Source organism: Alosa pseudoharengus, unplaced genomic scaffold (assembly GCF_046254945.1).
Source record: "Alosa pseudoharengus isolate Yale_2024_CS ecotype anadromous, Long Island Sound unplaced genomic scaffold, YU_APseudo_1.1 YU_APseudo_1.1_scf_6, whole genome shotgun sequence".
Taxonomy (NCBI): domain Eukaryota; kingdom Metazoa; phylum Chordata; class Actinopteri; order Clupeiformes; family Clupeidae; genus Alosa; species Alosa pseudoharengus.
Window position 1 is genome coordinate 27,255,855 of NW_027468848.1, and position 25,099 is coordinate 27,280,953.

The 25,099-nt window shown below is 40.7% G+C and overlaps 3 protein-coding genes across 5 annotated transcripts; 2 read left to right on the forward strand and 1 right to left on the reverse strand.

The window, feature by feature from the left end:
• Positions 1-1,071: 1,071 nt before the first annotated feature.
• LOC143106631 (leukocyte surface antigen CD53-like) lies at positions 1,072-5,955 on the forward strand. Of its 2 annotated transcripts, none has more exons than XM_076270999.1 (8): positions 1,072-1,187; positions 1,999-2,088; positions 2,464-2,631; positions 4,008-4,082; positions 4,214-4,324; positions 4,479-4,586; positions 5,119-5,202; positions 5,293-5,955. In XM_076270999.1, the coding sequence occupies exons 2-8, from the start codon at positions 2,026-2,028 to the stop codon at positions 5,359-5,361; spliced, it is 678 nt and encodes a 225-aa protein (XP_076127114.1). In that variant the 5' UTR covers positions 1,072-1,187; positions 1,999-2,025; the 3' UTR covers positions 5,362-5,955. The 2 variants fall into 2 exon arrangements, with proteins under 2 accessions (XP_076127114.1, XP_076127113.1); XM_076270998.1 differs by having other exon boundaries at positions 1,073-1,187; positions 2,443-2,631; positions 5,293-5,380.
• Positions 5,956-6,239: 284 nt separating this feature from the next.
• On the forward strand, positions 6,240-10,171 carry LOC143106630 (leukocyte surface antigen CD53-like). Its single transcript, XM_076270997.1, has 8 exons — positions 6,240-6,376; positions 7,126-7,198; positions 7,499-7,687; positions 7,970-8,044; positions 8,268-8,390; positions 8,556-8,663; positions 8,931-9,014; positions 9,322-10,171. The coding sequence occupies exons 2-8, from the start codon at positions 7,142-7,144 to the stop codon at positions 9,391-9,393; spliced, it is 708 nt and encodes a 235-aa protein (XP_076127112.1). The 5' UTR covers positions 6,240-6,376; positions 7,126-7,141; the 3' UTR covers positions 9,394-10,171.
• A 2,963-nt stretch (positions 10,172-13,134) lies between these two features.
• Positions 13,135-24,790, reverse strand: araf (A-Raf proto-oncogene, serine/threonine kinase). Of its 2 annotated transcripts, XM_076270994.1 has the most exons (16): positions 24,709-24,790; positions 22,957-23,168; positions 22,537-22,640; positions 22,087-22,189; positions 21,838-21,992; positions 21,582-21,704; positions 21,342-21,486; positions 21,087-21,111; positions 20,545-20,672; positions 20,215-20,417; positions 18,840-19,016; positions 17,693-17,739; positions 17,281-17,399; positions 16,957-17,088; positions 15,820-15,954; positions 13,135-15,431 (listed from the first exon to the last, which is right to left on the reverse strand). In XM_076270994.1, exons 2-16 carry the CDS (start codon positions 23,062-23,064, stop codon positions 15,291-15,293), a joined length of 1,845 nt encoding a protein of 614 aa, XP_076127109.1. In that variant the 5' UTR covers positions 23,065-23,168; positions 24,709-24,790; the 3' UTR covers positions 13,135-15,290. The 2 variants fall into 2 exon arrangements, with proteins under 2 accessions (XP_076127109.1, XP_076127110.1); XM_076270995.1 differs by lacking the exon at positions 24,709-24,790 and having other exon boundaries at positions 22,957-24,608.
• Between the last annotated feature and the right edge of the window lie 309 nt (positions 24,791-25,099).

The window sequence follows — 25,099 nt, forward strand, 5'->3', positions numbered from 1 at the left end:
TGTATTCAAACTGGGTAATTGCTGTAGTTGCTCAAAATGACTGGTAATCAGATTACATCTGAACATCTCATTGTATTTTCTTTTGCATTTTTTTTAATGATTTGTATGTTACTGAACCACTATGGCCCTTAGTGTCACATGCCTTACATTGTTACTCTACATCCCGTCACCTCAAGAGAGAGCAGTGTGGAGACATTTAGGATTCTTGACATCACCAGGTCTTTTACCTCCTCAAGCGATTGTCTTTTGCTGCTGAAATAATGTTTGTGGTCAAAAAAAACAATGACCAGTCAAATCCAATATTTTTATCTTCATTTGTTGACAGCGTCAGAATTTTTAAACAACTGAGATTTGTACAAGTGTTGTCATTGAAGAAGCATAAATGTGTCTTGGTCACTTCAGTTTGTTGGAGCCATAGCATCAAAAAAACATGTCTGAGAATCTTTGAATAAATGCTGTTCTGTCAAATGTTCTTTGTCTATGAGGAGAGGTTGGGATCCACTCGTTCTCCTTTGTCAAATCTTCTAAATAAAATTTTAAAGATGATTTTCCACAATTCAAAACCTCAGACTCCTGTTGTTAACATAGGCTACTCCCTTGTTCTTGTAACAGAAGACTCAGTTACTCCTGAGTCAGTGTAATCAACAATTCCTTGAACTTAATGACTTCTTGATATTTGTGTCAAGAGATGTTCTTTACAACCATCTGTATGTAAATGTTGGAAGAAACAATTACGTGTTTGAAAGGCAGCCCTCAGAACATACATCACACCTTTGATACCCACCTGAATTATTGTTATGTATGCTATGCTATTCTTTCGGTGAGAGTTTGTGATTCTTCTGTGTGGTCATAGTCCTTATAAAAATGTAAATACTATTGCCTGTTTGTGTTGCTATTGAGTAGATCTATTCTCTCTCTTTAAAGGGGGGGGGGGGCAAATGAATGGACAGTTTGTTTTCATCTTTATTTACTTTCAGAGGAAGTGATAAGAAAGCGCTCCTCACTGTCAAAAGGTAGCTTGCAGGTGTAAAAGAAGGCGGAGTGAGTGTGTGTGTGTGTGTGTGTGTGTGTGCTTTGTGTTCAGACTGAGTCTGTCTGCAGTCAATGAAGAAGCAGAAGAGAGAACACTGAGGAGGAATACATAAGAACATTAGGCAGCACAGTCTAAACAAGCAAAAGCCTACAAAGTAAGTAAATTGCATGTTTGCTGTTCATACCAGTTTAAATTTGTAAAATTGTGTCTAGTGTTTTAATCTAAATTTGTTGAATGTGTTATTTTAATGAATATTTGAATATGAATAAATATTAAAATATTTAGATTTTAGTATAGTTCACATTTATTTTGGTTAAGAATTTAGTATCAAGCAGGCCATACTTTTTGATTTCAGGTTTTTTTTCCTTATTGTGTGTTGTACCTGTGTAAGATATAAAATTACAGTGAAACAAATAATTCAAGCAGAATTAAATTATTCCATTTATTTTGAAAGACTTATTTCTGAATCCCATTTAACTGCACATTTCACCACCATAGGCTCTGTGTTTCCATATCAAACTCCTCTGTATGCTAAACACTAGCCCTTCCATCACAACAGAGGACACTGCGTCAACAGATCCTACAGATAAAACAAGTCGGATCAGTTGATGGCATTTTAAGAGGAACAACTACCTGACAGACTTAATAATATTTTATCACGTAATATTTACATGTATTCATTTAATAGACACTGTTTTTCAAAGTGACTTACATATGTGAACTATATTACAAGTGATTACATTGTCCCCGGAGCAACTTGGCGTTAAGTGAGTTGGTCAAGGGGACAACAGTGGAAGCCAGGAATGGAACTCTCAACTTTCAGGCTATTGCACGCTAGCCCAGCTCCTTAACCATTACACACTGTCCCAAAGCCAATATATGATGAATAAATGAGCAGGAGATTTAACTTTGTGATTGAATTGTGATTTTTGTCCAGTTTACAAGAAAATACTTTTTAATTTCAGGAATAAACAAATACTCTTTGTGGAAATATGAATCGCTTCTGTGTTACCTTTCTGAAGAGATGGATGTTTTTTCTGCACTTACTCTGCTGGGTAGGTCACTCCTAATCTTTCAAACGGCTGGCTAAAAAGCTGTTTATTGTGAAATGCTCATTTTTATCTGTTTCTGACAATATTTTCTACATTTTATTCATTTGCTTGTTGTGTAGTTGGTTGTAGAGATGTTGTTGATTTGCAAGACCTAAACATAGTGAAACACAGACCTCATTGGTCCCCTGTGAATTAAGTTGACAACCAAATATCTACTACAGAAATAAACTAATTTAATTATTGTTTTGAGTTGGTTTTTTTGTTTTTTTGCTGTGTTTTATTATATTTTGTGCACTTTGATCATATCTGTTTACAAGACTTACAGTATATATATATATATATGTTTGTATGTAATAGACCAGTGGGGCTTTTGTCCAGGCCTTTGGAATATTCGGGATGTTTAAATCCCAGTATGGCTCGATCATCAACACCTTTAAACCGCACTACGCCTCCAACTGCCTGATAGTGACCGGGGCCGTCGTCTGCTGCGTGTGCTACCTGGGCATCCTGGGCTCCCTGAGGGAGAACCACTGCATGCTCATCTCCGTGAGTCTGACCCATCTGCTCCCACAGGCGCACACAAGCAGAGCCGCCATTACCCGTCGCGTCATTCGTGTCATTACGTTACTGACTTTGTCTAGGGTGAAAGAGGGTTCCATTTGTATTCACACACGCCTGCTAAGTGAAACCCAAACCTGGTCTGTTGTTGCGGTCTGCTGCTTGTCTGAAGTGTTGCATATTCTGAAATCCTTCTTCGTCACTTTTTGCTCATTCTCACTGGACACATTTACACCCACACATGTTATCGCACTCTCTAAATGATTACATTTCATCACATTTAATTTACTTTTAGAATTCTAAACCCCACTAACTCTTCCATTGTCATTAAGTCAGTACATATTGCTTTGCTCTATACGCTCACTCATTATGAGTAAACATTCATTTTTAGATAGATAGATGGATAGATAGATAGATACTTTATTGATCCCCCAGGGGAAATTCAAAGGTCTCAGTAACATACACACACAACATGCACTTACAGCAGAAATGGTAAATATAAGTATAAGTATAAACATATAACCAAACTCCACTGTACAATAGAGACAGTAGAAGATAAGAAAAACTAATAAAACTAAATACTAAATATACTATATAAATTAAATTAAAAAATCCAGTGTGCTTGAGGGTGATCAAGCATGAGACGCTTGCAGTGACAGGGCCGGGACTGGCCTGTAGTTCTGTGTGCATGGTGAGGTGCTCAAGAGAGTGAGTGTCATGGTGAAGGTGCAAAAAGTAGTCCAACAGTAGTCCTGTAGTTCTGTGTGCAATGGTAAGGTGCTCAAGAGAGTGAGTGTTATGGTGAAGGTGCAAAAAGTAGTCCAACAGTGCAACAGTGCAAGAATAAGGTCTAGAGACCAGCATAAATAATATGGACAAATAGGAGAGTAAAGTATAATGTAGACAAGGTAATATAAAAAACTATGTCAGTGCAAGAACAGGTTGAGGTAATAGGGTTACAGCCATTCAGTATTGCAGCAGAAGCCATTGGTCATGTGTGCTAATAGAGCATGAAAAACAGTGTAGCAAAACAGTAGTAAAAACATTAGGCTGTGGATATTAGTAAAACAATAGTAAAGCAGTAGTGGGCAGTCAGTACTCAAACATGGAGAGGGTGGAGAGGCAGACAGACTAAGCAGAGAAGTCTATCTCTCCTCTTCCCTTTAGTAAAGCATTGAACAGTTCAATGGCCCTGGGGACAAATGACTTCCTCAGCCTTTCAGTTGTGCATGGCAGTGAGCGAAGTCTCCAGCTGATAGTGCTGTAGAGTGGATTTCATTCATTTTTAAAAGCATATGTAGTGTATGTAAGACATGGATTTTGATTGTGTTTATGTGTTCATGTCACGTTTGGTTCCATGACAGTTTTATATTGTCCTGTTCCTCTTGATGCTGGTGGAGTTGGCTATCGCCTGTATCTTCCTGGTAGTTGAGAGAGAGGTGAGACTGCTATATTTCATTATACCACACATTTTTGACAAAATTATCCCACGTTTAGAGGAAGCCAGCCTTTGTGTGTTCCTGTGCTTTTTGACACTGGCATGGGGTCAATGTTTTCTGCACTTTCCCAGATCGATAGGTACTTTGAGGATGATTTCTTACGTGCTCTGGACACCTACAAGCAGTCACCTGACACAGGAAATCAGACCCTGAAAGATGAGTTTCACGCCATTCAGGCTACAGTAAGTGTATATTGTCACTAGTACCCACTACCCAGCCAGTCAAAGGCTCTGTTAAGGTATCTGAGTCATTCATGATCATTCCCTACGAGTTTGTGATTCCCTACATAAGTTAAAAAAATTATATACGTTTCAAAATGTTTTACTTTTTGTCTAGTTTCAATGTTGTGGGGTCCATGGGCCATCAGACTGGGATGGCCATCCTCAGATATCATGCTGCATTGAAGACCCCTGCAACATATTTCCCATCGTCCCATGGAAAGAGGTAGGTTGCCTATTAGTACAGATCGCATCACATGCAGTAGCAAGGAAAGTTATGGGTTCAGTTCCCGGATGCCACTGTTGTGCCCTTGAGTAAAGCACTTAACACAGAGTTGCCTCGGGGAGACAGGCCCTTGTAATAATTGACATACACAGCTCTGGAAAAAAAGAGACCACTGCATGTTTTTCTGATGTCATCCTATGGTTGCTGAGTGACATTCAAATGAGTTGACAGTCATATTCTATTGTGCAGTGGTTCAATATGAATGTCAACTCATTTGAGTGTCACTCAGCAACCGTAGGATGACATCAGAAACATGTGCAGTGGTCTCTTAATTTTTTGCAGAGCTGTATAAGTCACTCTGGATAAGACCATGAGCCAAATAAATAAGTATAGGGTCAAGTGTCTTGCTTAATTACCCAGGATTCCCTCTACTCTTCTGTTGCACTTGTGTGGCAAGTGACGCAATGTGAATTGAATGTTTGACTTGCGTCTTTTACCCGCCCCCTTCCCCTTCCCCCACCCCATATTCTAGGGCTGTTTTGGGAAGTTGAGGACCTGGTTTAAAATGAACTTTCTGAGCATCGGTGCAGGAGTTGTGTCTCAGGCCATTCTACAGGTATATGCCAATACAGTTGATAAAATAAAGAGCAGAGTAGCGGTTAAGGAAAAAAGCTCTGTAACATGTGACGTTTTTCCCTCATTACAGGCACTTTGCGTGTGCTTCTCTTGCCCAATCATGTGCAACTTCCGGATGACTGGACGGGGATATATGTGATGGAATCCCTCAAGATGCCCTGTGTTTTCTCCAGTTAAGTTAGGTTGAATGGATGCTTATACTATTTTCTGAACACATACTTTCAGATTGATGTGAAAGTGTTAGAATGTACAAGAAAAGTAATTAATTTGTTTAATTACCAACTCAACAGATGGTCGTTTTTGTTAAATTCATGTTAAAACAGAACAGTTCAGATTAACAGGAATTAAAATAATAATAATAATGTGACAAGACAATTGATTTAGCTGTATTAGGGAAAAAATTGTCCCTTTATGTACATGTCACATACAGCTAAAGAAGAATACTGTATTGTTCTTGTTACTTGTTCTTGTTGCTAAGCACGTCATGTCATCCTGAATGATGTCAGAGAGTGTCAAATATGTCTAAGTATTTGGATGAAATTCTCTATAGGAAATATTCATATTTATAGTAGATTTTAAGTAAAATGCACTTTAACTATGAACTTAAATCAAACTGCTGCTTTGTGCCTATATGTCTGATGTGCCTGATGTCTTATTCTGATTAATAAGTACAAACCATTTTGCTATATTGATGTATTTGTCAAATGATCATCAATTTCGTCCCTCTTGGGGTTTTATAAAAGGTTTGTAGGTGGATAAAATAAAACAAAAACAAACAAAAAAAACAAACAACTGTGTTCAGACTCTTTCTCTTCCCTTTTCTTGTAGCTATAAAATCCCAGTCCTTTTATGGAAGAGGAACTCACACTATTTCACAGTTGAAAAACATTGGCCAAAGCATTTTTCTGGCTCCATCACCGAGCACCAGGTCTATTCTTATCAGCTACCTTTCTAAGACTTTGGCTTCTTTTTCTACTCAACCGACATCCGGTACACTTGTTGAGGAAGTCATGTCAACTGATGATGCATGGTGACGCTCTGAAAATTGACTAAACTGAGTGTGACCAGCAAAGTGAAGGGAGACATTTTCCGTGCACCTAACAATAGTTCTACTTGTCTGGTTGTGTGGTTTACAAAGAACTTTAGCTGAGGAGGTAAGAATGTGTGAAACTTTACAAGTTAACTTTATTTTTGTGTATAGTTGAGTTCCTCTTTTTCATTTTATAATCCTACCTGTGTATTTGTTGTTTATAACAATTGTGCGTTGATATGGCGTTAAGTTCCGTAAAACTAACTGGCAGTATATTGTTTCACATGTGATTACTAATAAAGTGATTGTAAAGTAGATTTTTATTTTGGCCTGTTTTGAAATGTAGTTTAACTAAAAAATATATATAAGTTATGTAATGTTTGTTATCATCAAAAAGTGCCATATCTTGACTGATCAAACATAAAAAAACATATACAGTTCTGTACAGTAAACATATTAATGAGGACAGAAAAACTCAATATTTTATTTCAGCATGTTCTGACACTGTCGTCATAAACACTAACCAAATGATTTACCTTTTTATTACATACTTAAGAGTTCATCTGGGTGTATACGGAAATCTTTACATATATGCACCTATTTTCATGAACTGAAGGTTTTGTTCACAGGAAACATCAGGGTGAGGGCTCTAGACAGAATAGTTATACAAGCTTGACCATTTTTCAAGAGAAAGGGGAAACTGAATGTCTGAGTCATTAAAATCGTACATTTATTTTTGAACAATGCAGTGCATGCAGTGTGTGTGTGTGTGTGTGTGTGTGTGTATCTACAAACAAATCATTCTCGTGTCATGGCAGGATGTGCTGAACTATTAGCTAACATTTGATGTGCCTTTCCCCCCTTACTTTACAGAACTGAACAAGTCAAGATGTCTTGCCTCAAGTGTTTGAAATACACGATGTGTGTGGCCAACTTCTTATTCTTTGTATGTATCCTCAAACTTATTCTCATTACAACCATTCTGATTATATATACAATTTATTGTGCAACAGTCAATTCAATTCTACAAAGGCAATTCAATTCTAAAAAATTGCATGGTATGATGGCTTCACCCTACTCTACCTCTAACAGAAATGTGACAAGGGAAATGATAATAGTAGCACATCTGTTAACTGATATTATAAGTGTTAGTTCAGATAATACTCTAAAGTTACTAGAGTTGTTACATGTTGTGAGGGGCTGTCTGGTATGTAATGTATCCCTATCTACCATCATGTTGTGTCAGGTTTGTGGGGCAGCGATACTTGGCTTTGGGATATTCATGATGACGCAGACCAAGTTTTCCTCGTTGCTCCCTTCCCTGCCGTTCATGAGCATCACGAACATCCTCATCATCGCTGGGATCGTCATCACCTGCGTGTCCTTCCTGGGATTCCTGGGCGCCTACAAAGAGAACCGGTGCCTACTGATCACGGTGATTAGAGGAACCCCCCCCCCCTACCCCCCAACACACACACACACACACACACACACCAAAAAAACACACTCACACAACACACACACATCCTGACACCTGTGACCAGATAGATAATCGTAGAGTGCCTTGAAATGCATTGAGCCATTTCAATAACCTTTAATATTTTGATCTTATATGAAACTTTTACAGTCCAATATCTGGTTATTATTATTATTATTATTATATGTGTTGTTCATGATGATGGGACAGGACTAACTGCAGACTGTTTTCCTCTCCTAGTTTTTCATCTTGTTATTTGTTGTGATGCTGATAGAGCTGGCTGGAGCCTGTATCCTCCTCGTCTATGAAAAAGATGTAAGTATTCCTACAGCCAAAGAGGACACAATATTTATTCATATGAAAAGATGGCCAGCAATGGTCAGTTTTCATGTTCCTGTATGTAATTGTATGTACTGACTGGACATATAGTACCTTGGCTACTGCACACTTCCTCTTAGGATTAGGAGAGGAAAACCCCAGTGCTTTAACCAAAACAGCCCACAGTGATGAGAACTCAGCCATGCCCTTTGCTTCACAGATTGGCGAAAAAATCACAAACGACCTCAACAAAAGCCTGGAGGAAGCCAGACAATCTCATAAATCAAGCGTTAATGGAACTGTCAGAGTGGTCAGTGATGACTGGGACCTCTTCCAGAAAACAGTGAGGCTTTAAACCTTCATGTCCCTCTTCTCTGTCAGGCATGGTGTGTGTGTGTGTGTGTGCGTGTGCGTGTGCGTGTGCGTGTGCGTGCGCGTGCGCGTGTGCGTGCATGTGTGAGAGAGAGTATGAGAGCTGATGTGGTCATATGTGCTTTTTTGCTTACAGTTTAAATGCTGTGGAGTGAAAAGTTGGAAAGACTGGAAGGGCGAGACACCATCGTCATGCTGTGAACAGACCTCCTCCTGCAATGCCACTGGCCCCTACTGGGAAAAGGTATGATAGATTGGCTAGAATAAGCTGCATTTTTTCCTTTCTTCTTCTATTTCTTATTTAGATTCTCATGAGTTTTTCTCATGAGAGGTGTTTTGTCACATGATCATGATTATAGCCAAACATTGACCTGCTAGTTATAGCTAGTTATGACCAACGACCAACCTATATACCTGGATCAATTGTGATGTGTGATTTTGTGGTTAGATAATATAACTGCGGTGTTGTCAGAGATCCTAATACTGTAGTATTCCATTTGTTTCATATCAGGGTTGCCACACTATGATGGAGACCTGGTTTGAAGACAACCTGCTCAACACTGGTATTGGTGTGATTGTCATCTGCAGTATTGAGGTAGGCTATAGTCAGATGACGCGTTGGTGACATCTTTTTCCTTATAGCAGTAATATACAATATTTAATAGCCATCTAATAGATTGACAATAACACTCTTTTAACAAGGTTATAGATAGCTAGGAAGTCATTCCTTTGCCTTTTCATTAAAACCTATTTACATTTCCTGTATGTCAAAAATATTACTATTTTAATTTGAAAAAGAGACCACATAGATGAGTAACCCACTTAGTCCAAAACGGAAATCAAATGTGTTCTATTTTGGCCTGATGGGGTTTTGCTTCTCACGTCAACATCTCTGTTTTTAGGTCCTGGGTATGTGTTTCTCTATGACTTTGTTCTGCCACATAAGTCGTTCCGGACTGGGATATAAAATATGATGAACTGGTCAAAATGGATGAGATCACCTGTCTGCAGTCTAGGGTTTGTGCACACTATGAATGAATTTGGGCTCTTAGGACAAAATGCGGTTGAAAAACAATCACTCTGAAACACCTGGAGTTTAAGTCAACACATTGTGATTGATGGATTTCCACTTTTATTATATAGTAAGCAGTATACCCACTTCTATGATCTATACAGTCAGCAGTATGCTACCTGTCTGTTTGTCAACATTGATAGTAACTGATTTAATAGCCTGTAGGGTAATTCACTGCTTTCTACTAGTTCATCTGTAGGGCAATTTAATCAATTTAGCATCAGCAAGTCGTGTAATGGCCTGATACTAATGATTTCAGTTAGTATATAGTTTGTTGTTCTGTGTTCCTTATTCAGTAAGTAGGCCTATTCAGAGATGTTGTTTATTAAGTTCATGTTTGAAAATTTGCCTTTACATAAACAGCACACATGTATCCCAATTTTTGCTATACATCTTAGTTCCATAGTTGGCTTTAAAGCACTTTAATATTGAGCATATATTCTTTGCTCATTCAAGTCACAATCTCTTGTAGTCAAATTCATATGTGCATAATAGAAAGTAGAAATGAGGAGTCTGAGAATTTGGCCCTCCACCAGATATCTTTTTAAACGTCTCGTCTCCCGTGCCGTAATCATTGTATTTACTTGTACACTGGTATTTCTGTTATAATTGGCCATGATGCCTTCATCCTCACTACTTTGTTGTATTGCAATAAACATCTTTTGCTTCTAAAACACAAAGAGCCAAAGACTCTACTGCACATATCATGGCACTTTAATACTTTCTGTTTCATACCATTTCACCCATGTGGGGCGCTCACTTCTTTAGTGTTACTGCTCAGCATGGTTTCGGTTCTTAGAATGGCTGTGGCTTCAACAGGAAGTCTGAAAAAGTCTCTACCCATATCCATAGATACTGATAGAACACTTGATCTCGAAGTAAACTTTATCTTGTCACACTATACAATTATGAAAGTCGTGAAGATGAGCTCACCAGAGATCATATGTTCTCTAGCATTCTCATTTCAACTCTCAACCTGTAAAGGTCAGCACTGACTATTTATCATTGTATGTGTGCTGTTACATGTTCAGCTGTCATACTAGTTTTGAACATCCATCAGGGTTCCCACCCATTTTCACTGACAAAATTGCAAAAATCTTTTTTTGACTTTTAAATGACCTTGAATAAAATATCCATGACTTTTCACAGCCTACAAGTACAAAATAGCTTACTGTACGCTACGCTGGTGTGGGGCTAATTAAGAAAAGTTTGGATAAAAATGTGTTTTCTCCCCTACCATTCTATATCTATGAAGGAACCAATCAAATTGTGACATGATGTACACTCCTATCAACGTCCTTTGTATGGCAAAATTAAATGTCATGACTTTTCCAAAACTTTCAAAAAATGGACTGAATTTCATGATTTATCCAGGCCTGAAAAATGGGGTTTTACAACTCCATGACTTTTCCAGGTTTTCCATGACTGTGGGAACCCTGATCCATGCATCTGAATACTAGTTTGATATAGCGCACGCACGCACACACAAAGTGAAAATACAAGCTTACATCAGCAGTCCATGGTTTTATTTCAACAATAAAATCCTGTCTCCTCCATATTTTAAGACCAAAAAAAAAGAAAACTAAAAAAATACTAAGATTTTCCTTTACATTTTTTAAAATAATTTTGTTCTTTTTTAAACCATCACACAAAAAATAGAAACAAGTACAATTTCATAATTAAAAAAAAAATGTAACTGTACACAGCAGAGTACAACTTTTATTCCACACGGAACACCCCAGAAAATCCTTTAAAACTATACACACAAAATTACTGGAATTTGCCTAATAGAACGCAGAACTATGCCAACACATTAATTAACCAACCATTCTCTTCTCTGCTCAAAAAGAAAAAAAGGAAGAAAAACAGTCTGACACTTCACCCTGGGGTTGTACATGACTGGGGAGGAATTTCATTCGTTTTAGTTGGTGTTAAGGTCACATGGTCAAAATCAAAGTGATAGATCACTTCACATTTGATCAGAAATAACTTGATAAATGGCATTTTCTTGAGTCAACACCATCAAAGTTTTTTTTTTTTTTTTTTAAACAAAAGTTTGTTAACCATAATTTTACTGGGACTCACATTTCCAACTGCTCTGTAGGCCAGCAAATTACTGCCTCATACCGGAATGATTAAAGATAAAAAAACACTATACAGTACACTAAAGTCATATGTGCAAGACTTATCATGATATTAGGGGTTCAATCTTGTGCATATTTGTTTTTAGCTAGAGCCTGATTTGGGACCATCATGCAAATTGCTGCCCCTCCCCTTACATTCCATTTTGGATTCTTTGGAGATTCTACACTACCAAATGGAGGAAAGGACACTAGAAAGGACCTAGCATGATGGGTAGAGGAGAAAATGGTGGTGGTGTGTATGGAGGGGGGGGGGGGGGGGGGCACACATGAAGTGACACGTACTGACACATCTTTTGTGTCACACTAGACACCATCATGTCAGTAAAGCCTTATCCTGCCTGCTCAGATTTACTTTGTGCCTATTTGTCCCCAGCCAACAGAAATCATGCAACAGATAATATACCGCCTGATTGCAGACTTCAGGTAATAAATAGTAATGGATTCACTTTTTTTCAGCGGACATGCTCTGATGCCCAGGAAAAGTGTGTGCTATTCATCGTCGACCGAAGCAATCTCCTTAAAATTAAGCATTTTATAGAGGGGTACCCAGCCCCATTTCAAATACAAAAAGCTATAGACTACAAGCTACATTTCAACAATAAAATGAGTGTCAGTTGTTTGTTCTGTAACATTTTAGCCAATAAATTATGCACAGAGAAACCCATTTCAGTTGTCTTCCCCTCGTGCGAGGCCCATGTTGATACAGTCTGGTCACAAACCACAGCCTCAGCTCTTCTACTAACTTCTGTATCTGCATCAAGTGCGTGGTTAAACCCACACAGGAATTAGATATGTGATCCACACGTATGTGGTCCAACTAACGCTATATCTTTACAGTCCTGCTCAGAATATTGCCCCCTTGTGGCTTTCAGCTGCCCCTCATATGACGTGAGGACTGCAGATAAAAATAGTAGCACACCAACATTGTGGTTGTAGACAAGTGCAATCATATTCATTTTCAGTTTTTCTTCCCTCTTCAACGACAAGACAAAACATATTTCCTAGTTTGATCACGGGTTCTGTGCAACAGGTCTGTTGCTATGACTACCTGAACAACAACAACAACAGTTTTTTTGCGGAGGTGCTATGTTTTGGTCTCTGAAACCACTGCACTGACCAACTTGGCCGTCTTGATAAAAACGTTGGTTGAGGAGTCAACATTGAGCAGCTTGCCCAAACTGAGGCTGCTGCACAAGATGGAGGCCAAAGGAGTAGAGGCCCTATGCACACAGGAGAACAGAAACTGCTCAATCACATACTGACACTGAAATGTCAACAGACGCAACCTTGTAACCATTAGCCAAACAAGGAATAATCAAAAGCACTTTAAACAAATAACTTTAGACCCCACATAGTCTTAAACCAAGCACAAAACCCACGAGACATACTTTCGTTTTACAGTTAAAGAGAAGTAATTTAAAACACCATGCCACTTTGTTAGAGAGAACGTGCCAAAACGGCTATTTGTATGTGCTGGTGCATTCTTTATGCCGACGATGTTGTGTGTGATGCAAGGTGCCAGTACACTGTGTAACTTAAAAAAAAAAAAAAAAAAGAAAGAGAAAACCAAAAGACATTCAGCCAACCAGATATTGCAACATGCAGAACCAAAATCAGCCGTGATCACTGCAAGCCATGCAGCTTGCTTTCAGCTGCATCAGCAGCCATGGAACCTACACCGCTAGCAGCATCTCTGCACGGCCCAGCAGCCGCTGCAGATGTTTCTGCTGGTGGAGAAGGGTGGGAGGGAGCATCAGAGGGTGAGGTGGTGTCCTGCTGCTACTCTTCTCTCATTCTAGTTCACCAGAGTCTCATTGCAGGTCTCCCCGACCTCATCTCCACAGCTCTCTGCGAGGACCTCAGAACTAAGCTTCGACAAGACGCGCACTTGAAGAGATAGAAATGAATGGATGTCAGTGTGGTTTATGGAATGCCTTTTGTCTCTTTTTTTTTAAAAGAGATGGCTTGTTCACTGTGTGAGGTCCAACTTCAAACAGTTGTGTCTTTTCTACCTCCAATGTTGTTTCTCTGCACCGATGTTCACTCGAGAACATGTTATTGCTCTGGTCAGATGCAAGTTCTTATCTTGTCTGCATCATGTGCAGTCTCAAATAGTAAATGCTAGACATAAAATGGAAACAGAAAACCCACCACAACTGACAAGAAGCACACTAAGATCGACATGGTCCAATACTCCATTCAGGTTATTACAGATTACAACAGATTATCCTTATTGTATCTGACCGAAAGCAATACTTTTATTGCACAAAGAGGAAGGACAAAAGCTTGAAATTGCAAACGCCAGAGAAGTGAGACAGCAAAGAAAAGAAAATGTTTACTTTGCATAATGCATCAAAATATTCTTATTCATTCCACGGACCAAATATAGTTGTGCTATGTGCCGCAAAGCTGCCTTGATTCTGGGCAAATCAGATGTATTCTGTGCAATGGGCACTTTCAATTCATTGAGGCACTCACAAAAACCCACAATGTTGAACTGTTCATCAGTTCAGCTCTGAAATCAAGAGAGCATGGAGACTTTTTCAACTTCACAGGCCCAAAGCCCACAATTTATGTGTTTCTGGTTGTCTAGCGACAAAGGAGTATTAGCCATCGCCATTAGCTTGGTTGCTCGAACACGCCAAGACCCAGGGGTGCAATTAACAATGTCTCTAACCAGACCAGCTCTCTCTCACAATTACTTTTGAAGTGTAGCCACAGCGCTGTTCCAAAATTAGCAGCTCATAATGATAGGGATAAAATTGGTCTTGAAATGGAATGAAAACAGAAACAAAAGTTAAGAACAACACTGTTGTTCTATCTGGTCGAAAAAAAGTGGGGAGGGATTCGTACACATGTGCACTTGAGCAAAGAAGAGAACACGGCAGCTCAGAATGACATGATTATGTAAAAACTGATTGATGTTAAAAACCTAGCTGATGTTAAAGGACTAATTAAAACTCTTGACTGATATATTTACATTCTGCTGTATAAAAGTAACAAAATAAGGACAAAAACAAACAAACTCAAATCAGCAAGCCAGCCAGGAACTGAAATTAAATCACTGAACACCACTTACGAAAACACTCGAGTTGTCCCTGAAGTTTTTAGTGGGGTTTCTGGACACATGTTTCCGTCTTCTCTCAAGAAGTATTTTCCAAAACAACAGATAAAAAGGGAGGGGGGGGGGGACTTTAAACAACTTGGCCAGCATGACGCCAGCACAACACCATGAAATTCCAGGGAGCGCCACAAGATCGCTTGCCTCTAGCCAACCTAACCCAGCTCTCTGATCTGGAGCATTACGCCATAGAAGCCTGCTGTAGTACTGCAGCACCTAGGAATCCCCCGCTAAAACATATGGAGTTTGGCCAGATGTGTCTTTGAGAACTGCAAAGGGCTCTGTGTGCATGTGTATTCCCAAACGTATGTGCGTGTGTGTATATGTGTGTTTGTGTTTCTTGAGGCCAACACCCTGGTGCAGCTCAAAGGGGGGGGGGGGGGTATGTGCAGCAGCAGTCAGGCTCCAAAAGGAACTAGAGGGGCTGGGAAGTTGCTTGTTCTCTTTCTCCCTGTTTCTCTTTCTCTCTCTCTCTCCGTCTCTTTCTCTCTCTCTCTCACTGGCACCCTCTGGCCATGATGTGGCATAGTGCCCTCACAAGGGCATGAGCCTGGTGGTGTGGAACAGCAGCGGGTTCAGGTCCTCGGCATGCACAGCCCGGTGCAGGGAAGGCTCCGAGGCACTCCTCTCAATTTTTGGCAACAGGTCCTGGACCTGCTCAATGGCCACCAGGATCTACAGGCCACACACACAGACACACACACACACACACACCACACACACACACACACACACACACACAATGAGTCAAGAGATGTACTGTTTTGATTGAGTTTGAGATGCTTCAAAGTAATTTGGGTCAACCATCCTGGATCCTACAAGTTAAACCGCTTTCACAATGTTTGAAACTGAAGAGTGGTGACAGAGAACCACTGTAAACCGTTTTGGGCTAAACCATGCAGATTAGCATCTAATCTCTTTAAGTAGCACTTTACATTAGGAGTATGTTTACCCATAATACAGCACCCACCCACTACCATCACTACATAATAGCTTTATCTCCCTTTGAAATCTTCACTGAACTCGCTCTGTGCTAGTCGTGTGATGTGGGCAGGTGACTCACCTGTGGGAATAGGGGCCGCTCGTCACGCTTGAATTTGAGACAGTCGATGATGAGCCTCTTCATAGACTTGGGGCAGTTCGCTGAGAGTTTACTAAGATCTGGCGACAGGTATCCTCGGCCCACCATGAAGATGATCTGGGTGGAGGAGGAAGAAAAAAAAAACAGACTTCATTAAAAGGGCGAGTAGGCACTAGTGTTTCCCACATTTAAATCAGACAGGCCATCTGTCCTCAGGCGCACAAGAGAGGCAGGTCCCACAATCACACTTTTGACAGATGAAACAACAAGCAGTTGTTATCAGCAGTGGTATTTTAGAGGGTTTAAAAACGTTGAAAGAGGGGATCATTATAAATTTGGGAGTTTCGGAGCAGATATAGGACTGGAAAGAGCTCAAGAATACTCAGTGTGGTGCCAGCAAAAGAAAACATAAACACAAGTACTCCCAGGGCAAGCTTCCCAGACGGGGATTAAGTCCAGTCTGAGACAAAATAGCATTCTGAATGAGCATTCTGCCAAAATAACGAAAATGTTAGGTTGGGATTACTTTCCGATTTAAGATTTTCACAGTGAAAAAGTGAAAAGTGGAAGCATTATCCTTTGAGAAATATATACCAAATCATTGCTTCAAAAATGTACTTTTTCCCCTATGTAACATACTCACGCAAATCAGAGAAACAACATCTGTATCAGCATCAATCTTAAAAATCAATCTTAATGCACTCCAGTTAAGCAGTACAAGCAAAGTCCTTTTAGGCAAGTCCCTTCACTCGGCGGCCATATTGCACTTATCGGGCATCTATTTAGGCAGAAATGCGCATGCGTAAGGCTTCACGACACCAATCTTGCTCCAGCGGCGACATCACAACACATAATTGGCACGATGTCTTCACAACACACCATATTATTGGCTCAATGTATTCAGAACACAGCACATGATTGGCTCAATGTATTCACATGTCGACGTTTTGCCGCGGAAGGGGTGTGATATATGTAGACAACTGCCATATTGGCGTTACAAACTAACCCCAATGCATTTCTATGGAGGATTTTTTGAGTGCTGTGTCTCCTCATTTAGAAAGTCTCTGGTACAAGTTCCAAGCCAGGGCTCCATCTGCAGTAACCTGAGCTGTGGCTCACCTGATCCCGATTGTTGATGTTGGAATAAGGCAGCGTGCTGGACATGAGCTCAAACAGGACCACTCCGTAGCCATAGACATCTGACTGGAAGGTGTAGGGGTTGGTGTCCTGCATCCGGATCACCTCAGGAGCCTGTGGACACAAACACATCCCCGAGGAAAATAAATGGGCAACAACTTCAACTCTGAAGCTAAAAGGAACATAGTTTGTTATAAATCACAAGGCTGAAGTTATTATGACTATCCAAGTGCTGATTTGACACAGCTCTTCCTAATTAGGGCCATGCCTTGGCCACTGTGTTGCCTGCTGTTCTGCAGGACTCACCATCCACAGGATGGAGCCGCTGGGCTGCTCCACCTGCTGCGACCCACTCCAGCGGGACTTCACTGTGGCCAGGCCGAAGTCGCCGATCTTCACCGTCCAGCCCTCGTGCAGGAAGATGTCTGGTACAGGTCAGGAACAGGACAGCACAGCAGAGGTGGAAGGGGGAACTATAGACCCAAGTAGTAGAACATGACTAAACAACGTCCACTACCAACACTTCACACAGAAAGGCAGTGCTTTCCCTTACTCAAGAGTGGCTTCCCTAATTCTTCCCCAATTAGAGCAATTAGAGCATTGTCCTACTTGCTTCAAACTGAAGTCATAAGTCAGTCCAAACGCACTAAACAAAAAAAAAAGTATTTCCTCACACAAAAGTAACATCACACAAGAATCTAAACCAAAGAAAGGATACTGTTTGATTTCAGGTCCCGATGAATTATATTCTTGGCATGTAAATAACTAGATGGAAAAAAGGAAGAGTCACATTAGAACATTAAAATCCAAGCAGCTATATGGCTCAACTTTGTAACGTAGGTCTTGAAAAGGAGACTTGAGGAATGTATTTTTCACTTTTGTAAACTTTATACTTTTTGAGATATTAATAAAAAACATGCTTATTTTTCCCCATAGACTTTGTATGGGGACTATGACATCATAATGGGCTAATTAACTTGATTTGCACCTGTATCAACTTCCAGCTGCTCAACTAGGTCCCATCAAAAAGCTAGTTAAACTGATTGCACCTGTATCAACTGCTTTCTGCTCAATTAGGCCAACTATCTCTGTGTATCTCCATTCTACAAGGATATAAGGCACATTCCATCCAACTTTCTATCCATGCATCCATTAAACTATCCCATCAACATCCATTAAACAATCTGCCTATCAACATCCATTCAACTTTCTGTCTATCAACATCCATTACACTATCTATATTTAACTTTTAAACTATATACTCCGTCTCAGGCTTTAAACATACAATCTGGCTCTACAGATCCTGTTCAACTATTTCCTCTGCCCACAACTGTTTCAAAATAAATGTCCTCACTACAATAATTCACTATTAAATAATTTAACTATTTAAACTAGTCAACTATTTAACTGTTCAGCCATTTCAACTGTCAGTTGTTATCAACTATGACTTCTGCCAACTGTTATCAAATAAAAGTTTGTTTTGCATTTTATGTTAATATACAGTATGTTTATATTTTCATGCACTGGTAATTTCCTCGAAATTACATTTTCTAGTTATATATAATCTTATATATCTTTCAGCTTGTTTCCTTTAATCAGATAGGACAGTAAAGAATGATAGGAAACAAATGGGCGAGAGATGTGGTGGGATCGGGAAATGATCACCGATAAGATTCTAACCCAGGACCACACGGGCACTAAGACCCGAATGTGGTATGCACGCCACTTGTGCCACAGCCAAAAAAAATGCCCTTTTTGTAACCATCACTGTCTAACAAACTTGACTCTCATGACTCGTCCTCTAGTCTATCCCACTCTCTCTGCGTGAGTCAGTATGATGGAGTAAACAGGCCCAGCTCTCTTACTCCATGCCCTGTGCTGTCTGGCGCGCCACGTCGATGCGGCGCATGGTGTCGAACTTGGTCTCGATGACGTGCAGGTGGCGGTAGAGGCTGCTGCCCTCGCACCACTGCGTAATGATGGCAAAGTGGGGCCTCGTCATGAAGCCCATGAACAGCAGGATGTTGACATGGCGCGTCTTTCTGTAAAGGTCAGCCAAGAAGGAGAGACAGTGGGAGGGAGAGGGAGAGGGAGAGAGAGAGAGAGAAAGAGAGAGAGAGAGAGAGAGAGAGAGAGAGAGATAGAGATAGAGATAGAGATAGAGATAGAGATAGATAGATAGAGATAGATAGAGAGATAGATAGATAGATAGATAGAGAGAGAGAGGGAAACAAACAGAAAGATGCTATTACTCACTCAACAAGGGCCATATTTCTAAAGGTCAAGCTTCCTTCAGTAATGCAAAGTGCTGAGATGAGCTAATGCTACTATCAAAACATAACCACTGTTTTTCATACTCTACTGTGGTCTCTACTGCCCCAATGATGCTCATCATAACAAATGCCATTCAATCCTGTTACCACTGCAGGCATATATTGCATAATTTAGGTGTCGTCACAGGGCGATAGACCAAAAGTTCACATTGAAGTTCCCGTGGCTTGACTACTTCCTACTCTTCGTCTGATACTACAGTGCTGGCCAAAAGTATTGGCACCCATTCTAAAGTTAACTGAAAAGAGGAATATAAAATCATCTTTTGGAAATTGATCTTAATGCCTTAAGTGAAAAATTAGGAAATATCTAACCTTTAAGGACACCAATTTTCTTAGTGAATGAATAATGTATCATAAATAAATAAAAAAAAAAAAGCTGGTTTGATGCTCATTGAGCTTAATGCAAATCAAACCAGCTAATAGGCTAACTGAAATAACACCCATGCCAATCTCTAGGTATGGTGAAGGGTATGTGATGATGTGGGGCTATTTTAATTCCAAAGGCCAAGGTAACTTTATCAGGATGCACAGTATTCTGGATCCATGAAATAACTGGCCTTTAAAAATAAAGATCTGCCTGTCTCTATGGGAATTTACCATAGGGGTGCCAATACTTATGACCCCTGTATTTTAAGGAAGAACATTTATTTATTTATGATACATTATTCATTCACTAAGAAAATTGGTGTCCTTAAAGGTTAGATATTTCCTCATTTTTCACTTAAGGCATTAAGATCAATTTCCAAAAGATGATTTTATATTCCTCTTTTCAGTCAACTTTAGCATGGGTGCCAATACTTTTGGCCAGCACTGTATATGTTAACTTCGTCATATCCACTCATATTGATCAGGCTGTGAGGGTGGCAGATGGTTGGTTCTATAGATTGAAGTAAAGTATGGTTCTCACCGTAAGACCTGCATCTCGTTCTTGAAGGCCTGTAGCTGCTCGGGGGTGGGTTCCGTCACCTTGAGGATCTTGATGGCCACGTCGCCGTGCCACTTGCCCTTGAAGACCGTCCCGAAGGAGCCCGCTCCGATCCTCTTCTGGATGTTCACCTCCCGCGACTGCACCTCCCAGTAGTAGCTGGAGTCCCTGTAGCCTCCGCGGTGCTGCAGCCATTCAAGTGAAATAAGATTAGCATCAGACTAGCGCAGCGGAACTTCTGGGAAATAAATTAGCCGTTGCACTAGTGGAGTGAAATACTGATCACGATCATGAAAGACACAAGCCACTGACCACTTTCTTTTTGTCGTCAGATGAGGAGGGTTTGCGCTCCTTGTGCTCTGAGGGGGATTTGGGGGGTCGTCGGCCAGGAGAGCCCATGGAAGGGGGGCTGGTGGAGGGCTTTGGGGACGTCTCTGGTCCTGACACACACATGGGAACATGTCTCACACGAATACAGACCACACAAATTCTAACCACATACTTACATGCTCAAAATGAAAACCAGTTGAGAATTGTGAGAACATCCCTATTTCAAGTTTCTGTCCTTCAAGGTAGTTCAAGGGGTTAGCATTATGATTAAGCAAAACTATTGAGTTGCTAATATATGAAATCAAAGCAGATTTAGTACATTTAGGCTTAGTGTTCTAGTTAGCTTTGAACCTCTAAGGATTGTATTGTGGGACAAAGCAAATAGCACAGACTTACACGTGTGGTTAAACAGTTATGAGAAAACATATTTGACAACTCTGGTGTCAAATGGGTTTGACAAATATGAAGACTGATGACTAACTAAAATGAGTGTGATGGATGTCAACATCAAAGCAAAAACTCACCCATTGTGCTGTTTTTTATTGCATCCTATGAGAACAACACAAAAATGAAAATAAAAAATGAAAATAATGGCAACGACTCAAAAACACATGACAAGTGTAAACACAAAAAACAAAAATCTGCCTTTACAGGAATGGAAAAACACTGAGAACATGAACATAGAGGTCATGTCACATGAATGGGGGGGAAGGAGGAGACAGTGAACAGTGACGGTAGACTTGTAATGTGGGACAGTCGTGATTGCAGTGACCCCTCACCTCTATGATGCTGGTGCCAGCGGGCCCCACCGTGCTGACCATGTGGACATTGGGTGTGGAGGTGGAGCGGTGCCGCTGCAGGGACTGGCCGTCGGCCCCGGGTAGGGGGAAGTGGAAGGCAGAGGTGGGGGACAGGAGGTTCAGCCTGTGTGTTAGAAATGATCGGTGTGTCACAGTGGAGAAAACGGACTGCGCTGGTATAGAGGGATGAATATTCACACAGGGGATAAAGGGACTTACCCGCCAGGGTCAGGTGTTAAGGCTGAATCATTTCCTGGTATGGAGCCGTCTGGCATTATCAGTATAGGTATTTGGGGGCAGTCGTCTGGGTAGTTGCTGTCCGGATAATTGTTGGGGATTGATCTGTTAACATGAACCACATGTGAACCATGAACTCTCTACGATAATACTATCTGCAAGTCAAGTTTGATAGTACGGCCAGAGTGTGTGGAGTGAGTTCCAACTGGTGTGTCTCCATACTGCTGATGAGTCTTACCGTTTTGTCATCGTATCCATGTCCACACAGACTGTCGGGACTTTGCTGCTGCAGTGTTGGTGAAACTTGTAGCCACATGTCTGACATCTGAACCCGTTGAACAGAAACTTGTGACAAAAGTCACAATATGCTAACTTGAAGAATGTTTTCCGGACCTGCAAAGAACACACAGTTAAGTCAGAGGCTCTAGTAAGTCAGAGGCGATTATGTAAAAGAGTTATGGGTGAAAAGGTGGTATGATTAACTTACATAATTGTGCATGGTGAGAGGGACATCGTCAAGCACTTCCACCAGCAGTTCTTCCCCTACCAGTGGGGTGATGTCTGTGTTCCATTCAGTCAGCCTCTTACGACTGGAGCATGACAGAAAATCAATCAGAATACTGAAGTCAAACTATATAACTAACTAACTAACTAACTATCTATCTCTCTCTCATAATGGCAGGATCACACACCCTATGAGCAGTGTCATATATCCTAACTTCAGAAGAACAGTGATTTCAAGTCTACATGTACACCTGTCTACATGTAGACAAAACAACAAATAAAACACTTACTCTAGCTATTAGAGGACCTACTAAAAAAACCTATGCACCTGCTTTCAGTTGCTAAACAATGCAAACCACACATCTTTCTACATTGTGGCCTGCGCTGTCTGACACTGTCTGACACGGTCTGAGTGTGTGATGGGTGCACTTACCCCTCTAGGAGTCGAAACACAGCACAGCAGTCCTGGCTCAGGCCACGCGTTTTCAGGGCCTTATCTAAGCTGTCATAAACGGTCTGCCCCGGCCGGACGTTCACCTGGTCACACATCACAGAGCACCACTCATTACAATCAAAACAGTGGGGGGCAGCGAAGCTGCCAATACAATAGAATACTTGTCCAAACACGGCGCACATCAAAGGCAGACATATTCTTTCCCTGTTCCACAAAAATCACTGTGTCTGTCTGTACTGTGAGTTTAACTCAAAAAGTGGAACATTTTTGACATGCTTGCCAAGAGAGTTTTTTTTCCCTCTTTTTTTTTAAAATCACAAACATGTGTACCAAAACCGGCAGCATGTACAAACGCAAACCGACCAGAATAAACTGGGTCCAGATGCAAGAATTCCTCACCACTGTCCGCTGCTTGTTGGGGAGGTAGACGCGGATGGTGCCCCCTCCGCGGGGCACATCTTCGGGGCTGGTCTCCCCCGAGGAAGAGCAGGAGGATGAGGAGGACATGTTGTAATGACAGACGCAGACGGAGGGAGGCAGCAGTGAAAGACTTCAGCCGCAAGAGAGCTTCATGCACTGTAGCGCAGGAGGAAATAGCCCTCACCTACAACCTGGTACACATGCAGTCTCGTGTTAGATTCTCTATCTCACACACTCACAGCACTAACAGTATGGCCCATATTTCAGCATGAGCATGAGGCTAACATATCTCTCTCTCACACACACACACACACACACAGGTTGGGTCCATCTACTGTCTTTCTGATGCGGACATTTCATTTAATTTCTATGGGATTATTGTCTGCTATCCACTAACAGTTTTTGCAGAGACCTATTTCTTTGAGAACATAATGTGATGTGAGGTAGTGACCTAGGCTATTTGTTAAATAACTGGGCCATTCTGTGCAAGAGTGAATGCTTTAATATGGTAACAGCAGAATACTATCCAATACTCCCAGCGATTGCCACTTAAAAGGCTGAATTATAATGGGTGGTACATAAAGTATCTTAAAACTATCACAAAAGACACAATAAAAATTCCAACCATTTAGGTCAGGCCTTGCCTCGTTGGTATTCACATGTATTTTGTTTAGATTTTGCTTCAATTTATGTCAAATTTAAAGTACAAGGCAGTAATGCATACTGGTGTAGAATGACAAAAAGAGGAATTTTGAATAACCATGACATAACAGACATCAGCATGTTGTCCACTGTCATTTCATTCTCTCCAGTGATCATGAACATCAAAAATGTACTCTTGTGTAACAGGCCAGTAACCAATGTCCTTACAAGTCTTTTAGTGGTGTTGCGTTAGAAAGGCTTTGTTGTTACATTGTCTTCAACTTCAAAAGTCTCAAGACGTTTCTGTAATTTTTCGTGACAGTACAAGTTCGGCCAGCGCAGGAGTGACATGTGGGCCCCCATTTAAGTAATGGTGATATGACTGACAGCTAGCGTTATTGTTATTCATGTCAGTTAGCCTGCAAGCCAACGTTACTGGTTAAGATATATGACTTACAGTGTAGTGAGCAAGCTAGCTAAGTTATAATCATTATGAAACTCTGGCCAGTAACCCACAGCATTGACACAGTAGGATGACAATGCTATACAAGCTCTGGTTGCATCTTAAACGCCAATGCCCATAATGAACACGAAGGATAGGGTTGTATCGGCGAGTTGGCAAGGTAGTTAACCTAGCACGCTAGCTAGCAAGATGTGCAGCTAAAGGGATTTGAGGGCTCATTAATATTTACAGTAGATGTCAAATACCTCTGTAGTTCGTTGCTTAATCGACTGTGCAGTATATTATTTCGATAAAATCCAAGACCCGCTGAAGGTTTCTCGAGTTATTTATAGTTTCTTAATTCCCGTCAGGTGTTTTTGTGCGTTCGAAGGAGGGAATGCTATTTTCATGAGGCGGAAAGGGATTAGATGGTCAGCTAGCCAAGTGTTAGGAAGCTAACCCTAGTAGGAGTGCTAATGTTAGCTAGCTATTTACTCAACAGTTCTCACATTGATAACCAACACAAACTTCCGTAAAATGGCCATAAACATAAACGCCTTTCCCACGCAGGGGCTGTAACACCAAACGAATCTTGTTCTTAAGACCAAACGACACTTTACAGTATGATTTGAGAGATAAATACTTACCTGAAGCAGCCATCTTGAATTCTAACAAGTCGGATCAGTAAAGAATTTCAGGGAAAGCGGAACACCTCCTGAACGCAACCTCATTGGTCCATGCCTTTGCACAAACCTAGTCCATCACAAGCAAGTTATGAAGGGCGGGTACTACAATTAGAAATTCACACAGAACGGATGCTGTATTTTATCCTCACTGAAAAAAGGATATTGCTTTTAGAAACCGGATGGTGAACACTGACAGCCCATGCAAATCCTCTGTAATCATTTCATTTTAGCCAGATACACAAGGTGATGGACACAACACTTCACACAAATATTCAAGTATTACATTTTGGCAGAAGTTGTTAACTTTGGAGTGACTGGTGCAGATCACTTCTTGGCAAGCCTCTTGGATGGA

What these genes read in the sequence shown, in the direction of transcription:
- LOC143106631 (XM_076270998.1), top strand. Translation starts at nt 2,026, where the DNA reads ATGAATCGCTTCTGTGTTACCTTTCTGAAGAGATGGATGTTTTTTCTG. An exon ending in ACCACTGCATGCTCATCTCC is followed by an intron (nt 2,632 to 4,007) that starts GTGAGTCTGACC and finishes GTTCCATGACAG; the next exon opens with TTTTATATTGTCCTGTTCCT. An exon ending in TCCTGGTAGTTGAGAGAGAG is followed by an intron (nt 4,083 to 4,213) that starts GTGAGACTGCTA and finishes GCACTTTCCCAG; the next exon opens with ATCGATAGGTACTTTGAGGA.
- LOC143106630 (XM_076270997.1), top strand. Translation starts at nt 7,142, where the DNA reads ATGTCTTGCCTCAAGTGTTTGAAATACACGATGTGTGTGGCCAACTTC. An exon ending in TGGCCAACTTCTTATTCTTT is followed by an intron (nt 7,199 to 7,498) that starts GTATGTATCCTC and finishes ATGTTGTGTCAG; the next exon opens with GTTTGTGGGGCAGCGATACT. An exon ending in TCCTCGTCTATGAAAAAGAT is followed by an intron (nt 8,045 to 8,267) that starts GTAAGTATTCCT and finishes TTTGCTTCACAG; the next exon opens with ATTGGCGAAAAAATCACAAA.
- araf (XM_076270994.1), bottom strand. Translation starts at nt 23,064, where the DNA reads ATGTCCTCCTCATCCTCCTGCTCTTCCTCGGGGGAGACCAGCCCCGAA. An exon ending in ATGGATACGATGACAAAACG is followed by an intron (nt 21,705 to 21,837) that starts GTAAGACTCATC and finishes TCATGTTAACAG; the next exon opens with ATCAATCCCCAACAATTATC. An exon ending in CTGGCACCAGCATCATAGAG is followed by an intron (nt 21,112 to 21,341) that starts GTGAGGGGTCAC and finishes TTGTTCTCATAG; the next exon opens with GATGCAATAAAAAACAGCAC.